Source organism: Desmodus rotundus, chromosome 4 (genome assembly GCF_022682495.2).
Source record: "Desmodus rotundus isolate HL8 chromosome 4, HLdesRot8A.1, whole genome shotgun sequence".
NCBI classification, from domain to species: Eukaryota; Metazoa; Chordata; class Mammalia; order Chiroptera; family Phyllostomidae; genus Desmodus; species Desmodus rotundus.
The window spans coordinates 72,019,488-72,033,404 of NC_071390.1; the positions used below are offsets into that span (position 1 = coordinate 72,019,488).

The following is a 13,917-nucleotide window of genomic DNA, read 5'->3' on the forward strand; positions in this document are numbered from 1 at the left end:
GGAGTTCAGTCCTTGGAGGGCTTTCAAAAGCAGGAGTATTGAGGACTGACTGAATGACTGTCAGTTGTAAAAGTGTAGTTATTGGAGTGAGGCTGTAGCTGACTTGCTGACTTTGCCTAGTATGGTCAGAATGAAAAGTGTTGGCTGGCTTTCAGAACTGTGGAAGTCATAAATTGGTTGATCATCATAAGCATGTCTACTCATGAAATATTGTCTTTGATTGTTATCAATGTCTGATCAATTGTTCCTGATCCATCAATTCTAGTGCTTACTAATTCATAGTTTGAGGTTATGTCCACAAACAACCAGTCCTAGGCTTTATTAAATTTGGAGATTAGGAATATTTTATTACTATCATATCATTTATTTTTAAAGTATTTTATTATAGGCTTTATGCCTAATAACATGTCTTCTAGTTATTGGACTGTCCCTGGAAAGTATTAATTTTTTCAGCAATGTATTCTTATTTTTATTTTTTACTGTTTATGCTATTACAATTGTTCTTGATTTTCTCCCCCTTTCTCACTTCACCCAACACCATCCTCTGTCTTGCCTCCATCAATTCCCGTATGTTGTCTGTGTCCATGGGTCATGCACAAATGTTCTTTGATTAATCCGTTCACATCTTTCATCCAGTCCCCAACCTCTCCTCTCACAAAATAGAAACAGAATCATAGATACATGGAAAGTACTAATTAATTTTTATTTAGTTTTTGATTGAGAAGCCTGAGGAAGTTATACATGTATTTGCTTTCACAGCAGGTTGAAACAAAGAACAAGTAAAGGTATTAGGGTTCCTCTTAAACCTCTATCAAGATGGAATGCTCATGTCAGAGCTGAGTAGAATATTGGTAACAATATTTTACCACAGAATATTCAGAAGTTATATAAATATAACGTATACTTTATTCTTAAGATACAAACCATCACTAAATATCATCATACTAGGTGATCACTAAAGTTAAACATCAGACAAATTAGAATAAAGCATGCTTAAAAAGTTGAACATCATTGAAAGTCATCCTCACTAACAAGAGGAAGTAGGGTGGCAGGATTTAGATTGGAGCATCACTTGACAGTTATACGAAGTACAGTCAACAAATGTTTTATTAGTGATATAATGCTAATAATGTAGATTACTAGTAATGTAACTGGTGGAGTTGGGCATTGAATTGTTTGTGTGTTATTGGGTTACATTAGTTAATATGACCTAAAGATGTTATTTTACCATGAGATAATGAAAAAATTATAAAATGATTTATAATCAGTTTTCTTTTTTAGGAGAAGTGATATAATATGTTATTAATGGCCAGGGAAATCTGGCCATTGATTTGGATTAATACTGTGGAGAGGGATCAAGCACCAATTCAATATAGAGAGTTTATTTTGTATATTTACTGCTACACTACATAAGGAAAATTCTTAGTGTTATGAAAAGTCATCAAGTAAAATACATTCATTTAAAAAAATTCCAATGCTTAAGCATTTCTCATATAAATAATCTGCACAAAACAAATATACAGCACAAATCTACCCAGCCACAAATTGATGTATGCATCATTTCTGAAACACATGCCAAATATTGAGCAAAAAAAGGAAAAAGGACTCATGGATATGGACAACAGAGTAGTAATTGCAGTGGGAGGGGGGAGTATAAAAGGACTAAATATTAATGGAAAAAAATAAAATGAAAATTTAAAATAAAACAAGTATAAAGGTGTACCTCTACAGTCATTGTGATGTTTTTGCTGTAAGTAACAGAAAAGTGTGACTTTGTATAGAGCCAGATAGTAACTATCTTAGACTCTATGTGTCATAAGGTCTCTGCTAGAAGTTCTAAACCCTGCTCTTATAGCATGAAAGAAGCTACAGGTAAAGCAGAAATGAATGTTTTTTTCATCAGTGTTCTAATAAACCTTTATTAATGGGACACTGAAATTTGAATAATGCATAATTTTCACATCACAAAATATTTGTTAATTTTTTCAATTATTTAGAAATAGTTTTTCAGCTTAACATGGGCAGTGGGCCCATTCTGAATCATTCAAGGAAAAATGTGCAACCAAATCAAACGACAGCACAGCAATAATGTAGGGAGTAAGTATCGGCAGCCAATCTTTTTTCTTGTTTTGCAGAACAATCCCAGAAATACAAATTATAATGATGGTAACATCTAACATATAGCTCTCTTTGTGTATCAGACACTATTATAAGTGTGTTAAAATTAACTCATTTAACCTCAAAGCAATCCTAACATATTATTATCACTTCTCCTAAAAAAGAAAACTGAGGCATGGCAAGGTTGTGTCATGTCTCATGATGGAATGAGCGTATACCATGTTGCTTCTACCAGAAAAGAAAAGTTAGCAGAGAACACTTAGGACTCCCCTGCAAAATACAGATGCAAACATCTCTGCACCCTACTGAAACATAAGACAGATAACATTTTTTACATAGCGTTGTTTTTATTCTATAGACTACTTTCAGCTGTTTTAAAAATAAACTCGGGCTTTTCCTATAAATAAATGTGTGCTTAATGTAAAATTTAGCTGATAGTTGAAAACTTTACAAAAACATTTTTAACTTTTTTCTGAAAGATTAGTTCAATAACAACATACATACCCATTTAAAGTGACAGAAAACAGGATAAAAAGATGCATTATAATTTTTTAATATGTTATATTAAATACACATTATAGCCATGGCTGGTGTGGCTTGGTAGATTGAGTGCCGGCCTGCAAAGCAAGGGGTTGCTGATTTGATTCTCAGTCAGGGTACATGCCTGGGTTGTAGGCCAGGTCCCCGGTAGGGGGTACACGAGAGGCAACCACACATTGACGTTTCCCTCTTCCTCCCTCCCTTCCCCTCTAAAAATAAATAAATAAAATCTTTTAAAAAGTAAACAATAAATACACATTAGATTGACAATAGGAATCACTGCTGAAAACAATATGTAATCTCTTCACATGCATAAAAGTTACTGAAGTAATGTTACATACTTCCTATGTATAATGTGGATGGACTCCACATGCACATCAAAAATCCACAATCTGTATTCTCTAGCACAGTCACATACATGCAAAAGTCCTACATACTACTGGAGTCTCCATGTATTAGCAATGTTGCCTAATTATTCAATTTATTTGTACCTTTCAAAAGTTTCACATATCTAAACATTTGCAGTTTTTTAAAAAAACACCTTACAATCAGATCTCTGTAACATGACTTCTAGAATAACTATTCCCCTCAGTACAGATTCTCTTTGAATTTTCTTTTAAAAAGCTTTCACATATACAAAGGTTCTATCCCAGTATCAATAATCTGACATTCACTGAGACATTGGTTCAGTGAATGTCTGATAAAGGCGTCTGTATCTGTTCCAATCTTTGCAATTACCCTCTCTGAGTGTTCTAATGTTAGTCCAACTAGTGTAGAAAGACTTTTGAATGATCAGGATACTGATAGAAGTTTCTCATTCATGTGAGCTTTTGAATGTCTTAGTCATGTCTGCCCTGGCAGAAAATTTCCTGACATTCATTTTACATATAGGATTTTTCTCCTGTGTGATTTCCATATTGTACAATAAAGTATGACTTCGGAAAGTTTTCCTCATATTTTATCATTTGTAGTGTTTCTGCCATATACACTGTCTGATATTTAGTAAAATGACATATGGTAAAAATTTTACCCTTATAGAATCTCTGTGTATTTCCTCTTTGTGATGAAAGACTGTGGCTAAATTTTTCCATATCAATGATATTCATAAGGTTTTTGTCTTGTGGGAATTATCTAATTATTCTGAAGGATGCATTCAGACAAAATTCCCCAATTCATACTATTTATAAGCTCTTTCCCTCTGTGTGTGTGTCTTCTGATGTGCAGTGAGCTCTGATTTCTGGATAAAACTTTTCTTACATTGTTGACATTCATAGGGTTTCTCCCCTGTGTGTTTTCTCTGATGTATAATAAAATGTGACTTCTGAGAAAAGAATTTTCCACATTCCTTACATTCATAAGGTTTCTCTCCGGTATGAGTCCTTTGATGTAATCTGAGGACTGAATTCACAGAGAAAGATTTACCACAATCGTGACATTCATAGGGCTTCTCCCCTGTGTGTTTTCTTTGATGTTTAGTAAGGTCTGATTTATAGTAAAAGTTTTTTCCACATTTATTACATTCAAAAGGTTTCTCTCCTGTGTGAGTTCGCTGATGTACTGTGAGGGCTGACTTCTGGTAGAAGCATTTCCCACATTCACTACATTCATAGGGTTTTTCTCCGGTGTGAGTTCTCTGATGAGTTTTGAGGTGTGAATTTCTCGAAAAGAATTTCCCACATTCCTTACATTTATAGGGTTTTTCCCCTGTATGTGTTCTCTTATGTACTGTAAGGTGTGATTTCTGGGAAAAGGATTTCCCACATTCCTTACATTCATAGGGTTTCTCCCCTGTGTGTGTTTTTTGATGCACCATTAGGTATGCCTTAACATAGAAAAACTTCCCACATTCAGTACATTCATAGGGTTTCTCTCCTGTGTGTGTTTTCTGATGTTCTATGAGGTGTGGCTTCTGGTAGAAGGACTTCTCACACTGATTACATTCATAGGGTTTCTCCCCTGCATGAGTCCTCAAATGTCTACTGAGAGATGACAGGTAGTAGAAAGTTTTCTTACATTCTTTACATTCATAGGTTTTCTCTCTGGTGTAAGTTTTCTCATGTCTTGCGAAGTCTCTATTCCTAGAGACAGATTTCCCACACTCACTGGGTTTACCCTTTGAATGGGTATGATGATGTACTATTAGGGCAGACTTCTGGCAGTAGAACTTCCCACATTCATTGCATATATAGATTTTTGCTCTGGTATGAATTTTCTGATTCGTGAGTTCTCCAGTCCTACGGAAAAATTTCCAAATTCATTAATGAATAAGATTTTTTTGTCTGCTGTGTTTTCCAAAGAATTCTAAGTGTGGTAGGCAGTTAGAAAGACATGAGCCGAGCAAGGATGATGGGCCAGTTACAGAAGATCACCAGGACAGAAAGCCCTGGGTGCCTAGCAACTGGCAAAATTGGGAAAACAAGGATCTCACTCCCAGGGGAACCTTTTCTCCCATAGCATATCACTGGTCACGCATGCAGTTTAGACTCCCTGGCCTTCATATCGCTGGTCATGTGGCTCTGACCCTCCCCTGGCTTTTCCTGCCCTGGCATAGTGCTGGTCATGTGGTGGACCCCCTTGAAGGAGGAACTATGGGCCAAAGAACAGCCTCATGAAAATCACATAGGGCCCTTGTACAACCCCTCCCTTAAGCATTAATCCCTAGTAATAACACCTAGACCTCAGCTGTGTTTCAGCTCCAGGCCAAGAAAAGAAACAAAACCAGATAAGTGATGCCATGGCTAACATCAGGACCAAATGTATTTACTAATGACCTCCTGCCCTGGAGCTGACCAAATCAGTGGAGACCACAACCCTGAGGGGACACACCTAGAAGGCTGACAAATATTTTATTGGAATTCTCCCCTGTGACCTCCAGAAAAATACCCTCAAGATAGAGGACCTAGCTAGGCTCTCTCTAAGGATCATACCTGTGCCTTTCCCCACACCCCTCTTATTTTCCCCAGGTGCATTACCTTTACCTTCTTCTCTCCTAAGCTCCAAGTACCCTTCTTTTGTCTCTGTAACTTGTTTTCTGACCCAGTTCCTCTTAGGGCTCACTTCTGCTCTCTCCGTGACTTTCTAAATAAACATTCTCTTTAGTTTGACTTGTGTCTCTAAATTCTTTCTTAGCCATAACTTAACAACTGAGATTGCTGAACAAAGGTCCAATCTGATTCCACTAGTCTAACACCTGGTGCCGTTCTCACTGCCAACATAAGAACCAATTTCTACAGATTTTCCCATATTCATTAGATTCATGGGGTTTCTCCACTGTGAGTGCTCTCTGATGATATACATTGTGGCTTAACGTTTGGTAGAAAGAACCTTCACTTGCATTATATTCACAGAGTCTCTCACTCAACTGTCCAAACTACACTTTGTGTAAAGAAGTCTCCCTTATTGTGTAACTCTGAAGACTCAGAAGACTGCTTCAATATTTGAATCTCCTGATCCATTATGATAAAGGACTTTTCCATTTGCATTATATTGTTTAGAATTTGATCATTGCTAATTTTTTCACATTTAGTATTGACTAGTGCTCTCCCAATTCCAGTATTCTCATCAAGACCCTTTCTTACACAGCTTCTAGTCTTAAAATTGAATTTTGTACTTGCCTTGAATTCTCAGCTTGGCTTTCTTGGTATCTTGCTCCCTGATCATGAATATTACATGGGTCTACAAAGGAATACAAAATTTAATACTATATAAATCTTAATACATTATTATAGTTGTAGGATTGCATTGATTCTTAGGCCTCAGGTCAATGTCCACAAATTAAGGTTCTCTCAAATATAAATTTCCTTTACTTCATTGGTGTAGAAAAAAAATTAAAATTGATATAGCAGAAAGGGGAATGAATGTGGTTTTAAACCCAAGTGCCCCTGATGCTTTCCAAATATGATTTGAAAAACTTGGAGGAGAAAGTTAAGACAAAAAAAAAAAAGGACTGGGAGCAGAGAACAAAAAATATTTAAAGTGTTGCTGAACAGGAATGTGAGATTCATAGAGAATGCTGCGAGCCTATTAAGGACAATGAATAACAAGTAAAATGACAAGAAAAATTAGTAGACAACTATGCTCACTGGAAATATCAGGGCAAAGATTAAATTGGATTAAGGAGCTAAAATGTCAAAATTATAGGTCTTTATCAGCTCACACCTAATTTATTGTGTTAGGATTCCTAGTAGTTAGCAAAATACAAAGTTCTACTTTATTTCCTCTTTACCCATACACAACAATCTACCGTATTTTTCAGACTATAAGACACACACCCCCAAATTTGGGAGGAAAATGGGGGTGAGTCTTATGGTTCGAATGTAGCTTACCTGGCTCGCTGGCAGGGGGGGGTGAGGGAGGCAGTGGTGGAGCGGGGTTTTTTTTCCTATTTTCCTCCTCTAAAGCCTAGGTACATCTTATGGTCCGATACATCTTATAGTCCAAAAAATACAGTAGTTGTCAACACTAAAGTGACTTTTTCAGAACATGTATTTCCTCATGTTTAGAGGAACAGTCCTATATTTTAGGCTTTCACTCTACATTTAATTGGCTTAATTTTCACTGGGACAAAGGACCAAGGAACACATATGCCTATAAAGAAAGAGTTTTAAAAAGCATAGTGTAAGTCATCCATATAATATGATGAATTCTCAGTTATAGCACCTGAGATATTCAATCCTGACCACCAAATACTGCACCTCCAAAGCAATGTTACCAATGACTCAACAACAGTCTTATTCTACTTTCATATCTTAGCTCCCAAATCTCTGCTTCAATTTACTACATGGTCTTTAAAGATTAATTATTCAACATCATTCTAGAACCTTTACTGACCTTCATACGTATTCATGTTTAAATGCTTAAAAGAAAGTCAAAGATGATAAGCAGAGGCTTGGGGTTGGAGGTTCATGGCACTTGTAGGGGAAACAAAAAAGTTATTTGATAGGGACTTGTGCAAGGTTAACCTCAATACACATGAAATGATTCCATTTATGAAAGACACCTAAGAGATCAATGAGGTGATGATTAGCATGTGTTTGGGCCCCAAGAAGAAATGAGATGCAGTAGGCAAGAAAGGGCCAGATTAGTTCCTGACAGAAAATTAACTGTGCTTTGTAATAGTGAGTTAGTATAAGTTTTCAGCATTATACAACTCCTACTAGAATATAAATTAAAAATTGGTTTTTGACCCCAAGAAAGAAGGAATTTACATCAGTGGAACTATTCTGTAAAATGGTAAAATATGTTACCAGAATACCAGTAACATAAAAGTGCTGTAGATGTCAATTTTAGGAGTTCTCAGCCTAGAAAATGAAACCTCAGTCTAGAAAAGGTATGTAAACCATTGCAGAACTTACTATAAAGGGCAGAAAATATAAAGTGTCTGTCTCTTGCTAACTGAAAACTGACTCCTTCAACAGATATCTTGTGAACAATCAATATGTACCAGGCATTGTTTCTGCACATGAGTGTACAAGTCAGAAAATACGTGAAAAGCATTTAAGGAAGCAAAGTGAGATTACTTTTTTGCTTGTTTTATTTTTTTATCTTAGTGTTAATTTTAGGAAGGGCAATCAGTACTTTGTGTAATAGACAAACACCATCCAGAAGAAAGTGTCAACTCTGAAATAATAAAATTGACGAATGGCATAATTGTGACAGGGTGCAGCCAAGGGGGCCCCCACAGAGGGATTTGTAATAGGGTCCAGAACTCAGGGTGTCCAAGAAATATTAAAAATATAGGATGTCCTCACCTCCACAAGTCTGAACTGGGGACACATGGAGCAGGGCCATTGAGAGCTGTTTTGCATAGCAACAGCTTTGCAACTAACCTCAGGCATGGTCATGTAACGTATCTATAACTTTTAACTGCTTTCATGGATATATTAAGTGGCTGTGGCCATACTTTGAGCCAGGGAGATGGGAGTGACTTCCATCTCATGACATAACTGGGAGGCAACTCCCCCTGGTTACAGTGCCTGTATGAGAGCTTGGAGATGACTGGCTCCATGCCACGGGGCCATGCCGGCTGGGACTTACTATGGCAGCCCGGAAAAGTTAGAGAAACATAAGAATGCTGGCAGGTGTAGCTGACTGCGGGAGGAGTCAGAAATGGGGATGCAGAGGAAGATTGGTGCTGGGATTTAAACCCAGGCATGGCAGCCATGCAAGGGGGGACCCACGCATCTTTGGTGATAGAAGGGGGAGCCATGTGGCTTTGGGTGCTCCCTTTGCCACACAGTTCAGGTAGCTGGAAAGCAAGATGTAGCAGTGATGCTGAGCTCGCTCTTAGAGGTTTGAAAGAATGCAGGAGAGATGTGGCGGGAAGGAAAGGGTGAAAGGACTCTTGCTGGTGGGCCAGGAGAAGGAGCCATGAGGGTTTGGATTAAAAACTGGAGGTCGCAGAGATGACACAGCTGATGCTTCTGGGAACCAAGGGAGGCCTGCCAGCTGAGCACGAATTACTAGGAAGAACTGGGGGCTACCTGAGCCACAGACTTCTATTTCTTTTCCTGAGATATGGTACCCCTGACTGGGCAAAGAGTGGAAGGAGGGACTGTGTGTGTTTATGGGTGTTTTAAAGGACTTTGGGATTTTAATGAAGACCTTAAGTCATTACTCTTAAGTCTGTTTAACTTTTGAATAAATAATTCCTTTCCCTTTCACCAATCTCTGATATTGAGAGCTATAATTCCCTGGCAATGGGCAAGGTGAACCTAGGGACCTTGGGGAGAAGGGGGGGTCCATTTGGTAATAGTATTTTGCCCCCCAGTCCATTCTGTAACATAATGACTTATAATCTAATTTCAGAGTTTAAAGAGAGAATAGGAAGTTAAAACTGGTGCAGAAAGTAATAAAAACATTTTGTTATTAATAAAAGAAGGAAAATGGCATTTGAAAACATGTTTAAGTCAGACTCATAAACACTTTAGGATTATAGTTGCATACTTTGATGGTAGATACTAACTGGAAATTCTAGGAAAAAAGACAAAATAAAAGTTTAAGTCAAGGTTGGTATATAAGAGAGAGAAACCTATAAAAATATTGGGCATGGGGGGAATTCCAGTGGAGAGAATGAAAATTGGAGGTGTAATTTATGTTGCTTACATATGCATATCAAGTGTCCTCATTCATTTTCAGACACATAGGGCATTTAAAAAAAAGACTCCTGAAAAATATTTCAAAAGGCAAATGGCACCAACTACCTCACTACTAATAACAAGGGCTATACTTTTTCACTCACCAGGGTAATTCCGATGTGGAAATTCTACTTCTAATATCCATGGCTCCTTTCCTTGCTTCAACTTGAAAAGGGCATTTGGCTTATTCACACAATAACCTATTAATGGAAGTAAGGAAAATAAAAATTGCTTGGAATTTAGGGTCTCTGAAAGACAAAAAGTACAGTTTTCAGAGCAGAACAATGAAGGTCCCACTAGGCTTGGCAAATTTAGATTCTTCAATTGGGAGGATGGAGACACATTTTTTTCTGGTACCTAAAATGGATTAATCAATTTTGACCCCTGAAACAAAACAAATATTCAAACTTACATGTTTCATAACTGGGGAAGAAAATGCAAACTACTGGGAGTTACAGAGAGGGGAGTTTTTCTCACCCACTGAGACTAGGTGACCATAGTTCTCCTGCATCACTTCCCTGTACAGAGTCCTCTGAGCAGCGTCCAGTAATTGCCACTCCTCCTGGGTGAATTCCACAATAACATCCTTGAATGTTACTGGTCCCTGTAACAACACATTTCAGTTCAAACTGAAGTAATCAGAATAGAGTACCATTGAAGAAACATGTGTAAACTAGGTTTTACTAGCTAACTATAGAATTTATCCTGGAAAGTTAAGATACAGTGCTATTCTGTACCCTGCTTTATATATAGATAAAATATTTTCAATATATATTCACTAAGATATCACTTGATGCATGGATATCTGCTGGAGATACAAAGATAAGTGAAAACAACTATTCCTCTTATCAAGGAGCTTACATTCTGACAGGGATGTAAATTCTTAAGTGCAGCACACATAGCAGGTACTATGAGAGAAGTATGTATAAGATATAAGTTGTTCACAAATGGGGCAGATGTTCTGTATTTTTTATTAAGTTAAATTTTATTAGGTGGTCACACTATGAGAACTTCAGGAATTAAGAAAACAATTTGCAAAGGCACAGATGCATCAAAAATGCCTTCACGAAACTACAAATAAGACAGTATAATATGAGAACACGGTGTAGAACCAAATGAGTCATGTGATAATCAAGTCAGGTTATATAACATGGAGTAATTCTGAATTTGACATTTTGGACATTAAAATATATTTTGCACACACAATTAATGTCGAAAACATATCATATATTTACATCTATAAGTCTTTTATTAAAAATTGAAAAGTTTTTTATTTATATGAAAGAAATATATGAATCAATATTCTATTTCACACTATGTGGACTGTTTTATACATCTTTGGGATGTTCACTCTCACTTTGTAGACGCAAATACAGATAATGGGGAGTCACTGAAGAGACAGATGTAAGTAAGCACTAGAGTTATAAAAGGAGATTAGTAGTTTAGAAGAAAACTAAAATAGAATGGAACATCAGAGGATTGCTAGATTTAGAGAAACATAAACAAACATTTACATCAAAGTAGTAGCAGTGGGGGAAAGAAACATAATGCAACTTTTTAATTGGAAGTCAGTAACTACGGGAAGAAAGGGGAAGGATAACTCACACTGTGTCTATATGGTTTGGTAATGGCTAAAAAGCCATATTGATAATTATTTTCCTTCTTACATTTTGGTTGATAGAACTATTTAAGGCTACAAAACTTCCTCTGATAATTGCTTTATTTATATTGCAGAGCATCTGAAACATAGTATTTTCTTTTTCTTTCTTTTTTGTGATAAAATATTTATTGCACTCTTCATTCAGCTTATCTTTAGGTTTAACATTTTTAAGATAGAAGTTGAAGAAAGGTATTTTTTTTCCTGTAGAGTCTTTTAAAAAAAATTTTATTGTTATTCAATTATAGTTGTATGTCTTTTCTCCCCATCCCTGGGTGGAGGTAGGGGAGGGAGGTGGGTTCAGCTGGGGTGGGGTAGAAACATAGTATTTTCAATTGAAGAACATATTGGCTGGATATAAATTCTAGCTTCATAATTTTTTTTCTTGAAAACACAGTTCTATTATTGTTTTATTTATTTATATGTTGCTAAAAACTATGGCATAACTTTATTTTCTTTTTTTAAAGATTTTATTTATTTATTTTTAGACAGAGGGATTGGGAGAGAGAAAGAGAGGAAGAGAAACATCAATGTGTGGCTCCCTTTTGTGTGCCCTCCACTGGGACTTGGCCTGCAACCCAGGCGTGTGCCCTGACTGGGAATCAAACCGGTGACCCTTTGGTTCACAGGCTGGTGCTCAATCCACTGAGCCACACCAGCCAGGGCTCAATTTTATTTTCTTTCCTTGACAAGTTACATAGACTTTTTCTCTTGAAACCCAGAGGACTTCTTTTCCCTTTACTTTTGAATACATCTAGTTTATTGAAATCTTTTTTGGTGTTTACCATTCTGGGTCAATTCTCTCTGGAACAAAGACAGCCTTTTCAGTAGGTAGAGTCAGGTTTTTTTTTTCTTTATGAAAAGTTTCCTTGAATCATAGTTTTAAATATCAGTTCTCTTTACTATTTAATAGTTTTGTTATTTAGAGATTCCACTTTGTCTATCTTTCATTTCTATTATTTTCTTCCTCAACCTTGTTAATTCTTGTCACCACCCCCACTATATTATCTTTCCATTTCTGTCTCGTATGACATTTATTGTATTTTCGTCCATATTGTTTCCCTTACATGTACTATAATTTAATCTTTTTAAGATTTTATTTGTTTATTTTTAGAGGAGAAGGGAGAGAGAAAGAGAAGGAGAGAAACATCAATGTGTGGTTGCCTCTCATGTGCCACCTACCAGGGACCTGGCCTGCAACCCAGGCATGAGCCCTGACTGAGAATCCAACCGATGATCTTTTGGTTCATAGACTGGCATTCAATCCATTGAATCACAATAGCCAGGGCTATAACTTAATCTTTTTATCTGAGATAAATTTCTGTTCTGCTATTTTTTCCTGAGTTAACATGCCTATATTTTATATTTACTTGTTTTCCCGCTTCTCTTATGAGTCTTCAGTCTCTGGTTTTTAAGATTCTTTCCTATTTGAATTTACTTAATATTGGTGAGTAGTGTTTTCCACTCCTTTGTGTTTGCTTGGGGAAGGAGTATTTATATTAATTGAAAGTGTTAATTCAAAAGAGAAGTTGTCAGCAAAGTGGGTGGAAGCTGAGCCCACTTGCTTGTGTACCCAACTGGGACACTTAGCTGATCTTCCTAAAAACAAAGTGAACAGCCAACAGAATCTTAGCTGATATGAAGTTTGGAAGCCTCAGTGTGCAGAGGACAGTTTGAAATGGGCAGTAAGGAGGTTTTATAGGACAGGGAAAGTCCCTGGGCCTGACGCCAAAAACTGTGGCTGCCACAGGTACAACATCAAGGACAGCCAGGTCAGTGATAGCAGCCTAGTGGCTCCCTGCCCTCCGAGGGTGGGGAAATCACAGACCTGTTTTGGGAGAGACCTGAATGCAAAAAGTCACCAGGGAAAAAGAGGCAGCACACACGCATACAGGTGGTGGCCAACTGGGAGAGTGCCAGAGAGTGCAGGGGATCCTGGTAGCACCTGGAGCTTAGAGAAGAGGTGGGCTGCCACAGGCTGTGACTGAGATGGACTCTTCACTTGCTAGAGTGAGGGTGTCATACTCATTTTCACGGGAGGCCATATCAGCCTTGCAGTTGCTTCGAAGGGCCAAATGTAATTTTAGGACTGTATAAGTGTAACTACTCCTTAACTAGGGGCAAGGAACTTGGTGCTGCTGTCAGGTAGAAACAAGATGTGGGGCCCTATAGGACAAGGTGGAGGGCTGGAGTCAGCCAGGCCTTGTGTTTGCCACCTGTGTGCTAGCGAGTTGGAGTGTGTTGGAAAGCTGGGCAGTGGCTCCTAGTGGCAGTGGTGCCCACAGATATTTTTTCAAAAAGGGAACTGAGGTATGCTGGGCAGGGACCTTGTGCGTGCAGCTGCCCAGCCAGCAAGGAGGGAAAATTGTGGGTGCAATTTGACCCCACAGCGCACCTCACGGATTGATCAAAAGGGTGCAAAGCAAGGTGGTTTATTGGTGTCAGCCCCATGTAACTGCGCAGAGT

The 13,917-nt window shown here is 37.6% G+C and overlaps 1 protein-coding gene across 1 annotated transcript in view; it reads right to left on the reverse strand.

The window, feature by feature from the left end:
* Positions 1-445: 445 nt before the first annotated feature.
* The window catches only part of ZNF25 (zinc finger protein 25), a 29,740-nt gene continuing 16,268 nt past the window's right edge, over positions 446-13,917 (reverse strand). Inside the window, exons 3-6 of the mRNA XM_024561072.3 lie at positions 10,272-10,398; positions 9,899-9,994; positions 6,273-6,333; positions 446-4,892 (exon numbers count right to left, since the gene is read on the reverse strand). Coding sequence (XP_024416840.1) covers positions 3,836-4,892; positions 6,273-6,333; positions 9,899-9,994; positions 10,272-10,398 — 1,341 coding nt within the window. The 3' untranslated portion in view covers positions 446-3,835. The remainder of the gene's footprint in view (positions 4,893-6,272; positions 6,334-9,898; positions 9,995-10,271; positions 10,399-13,917) is intronic.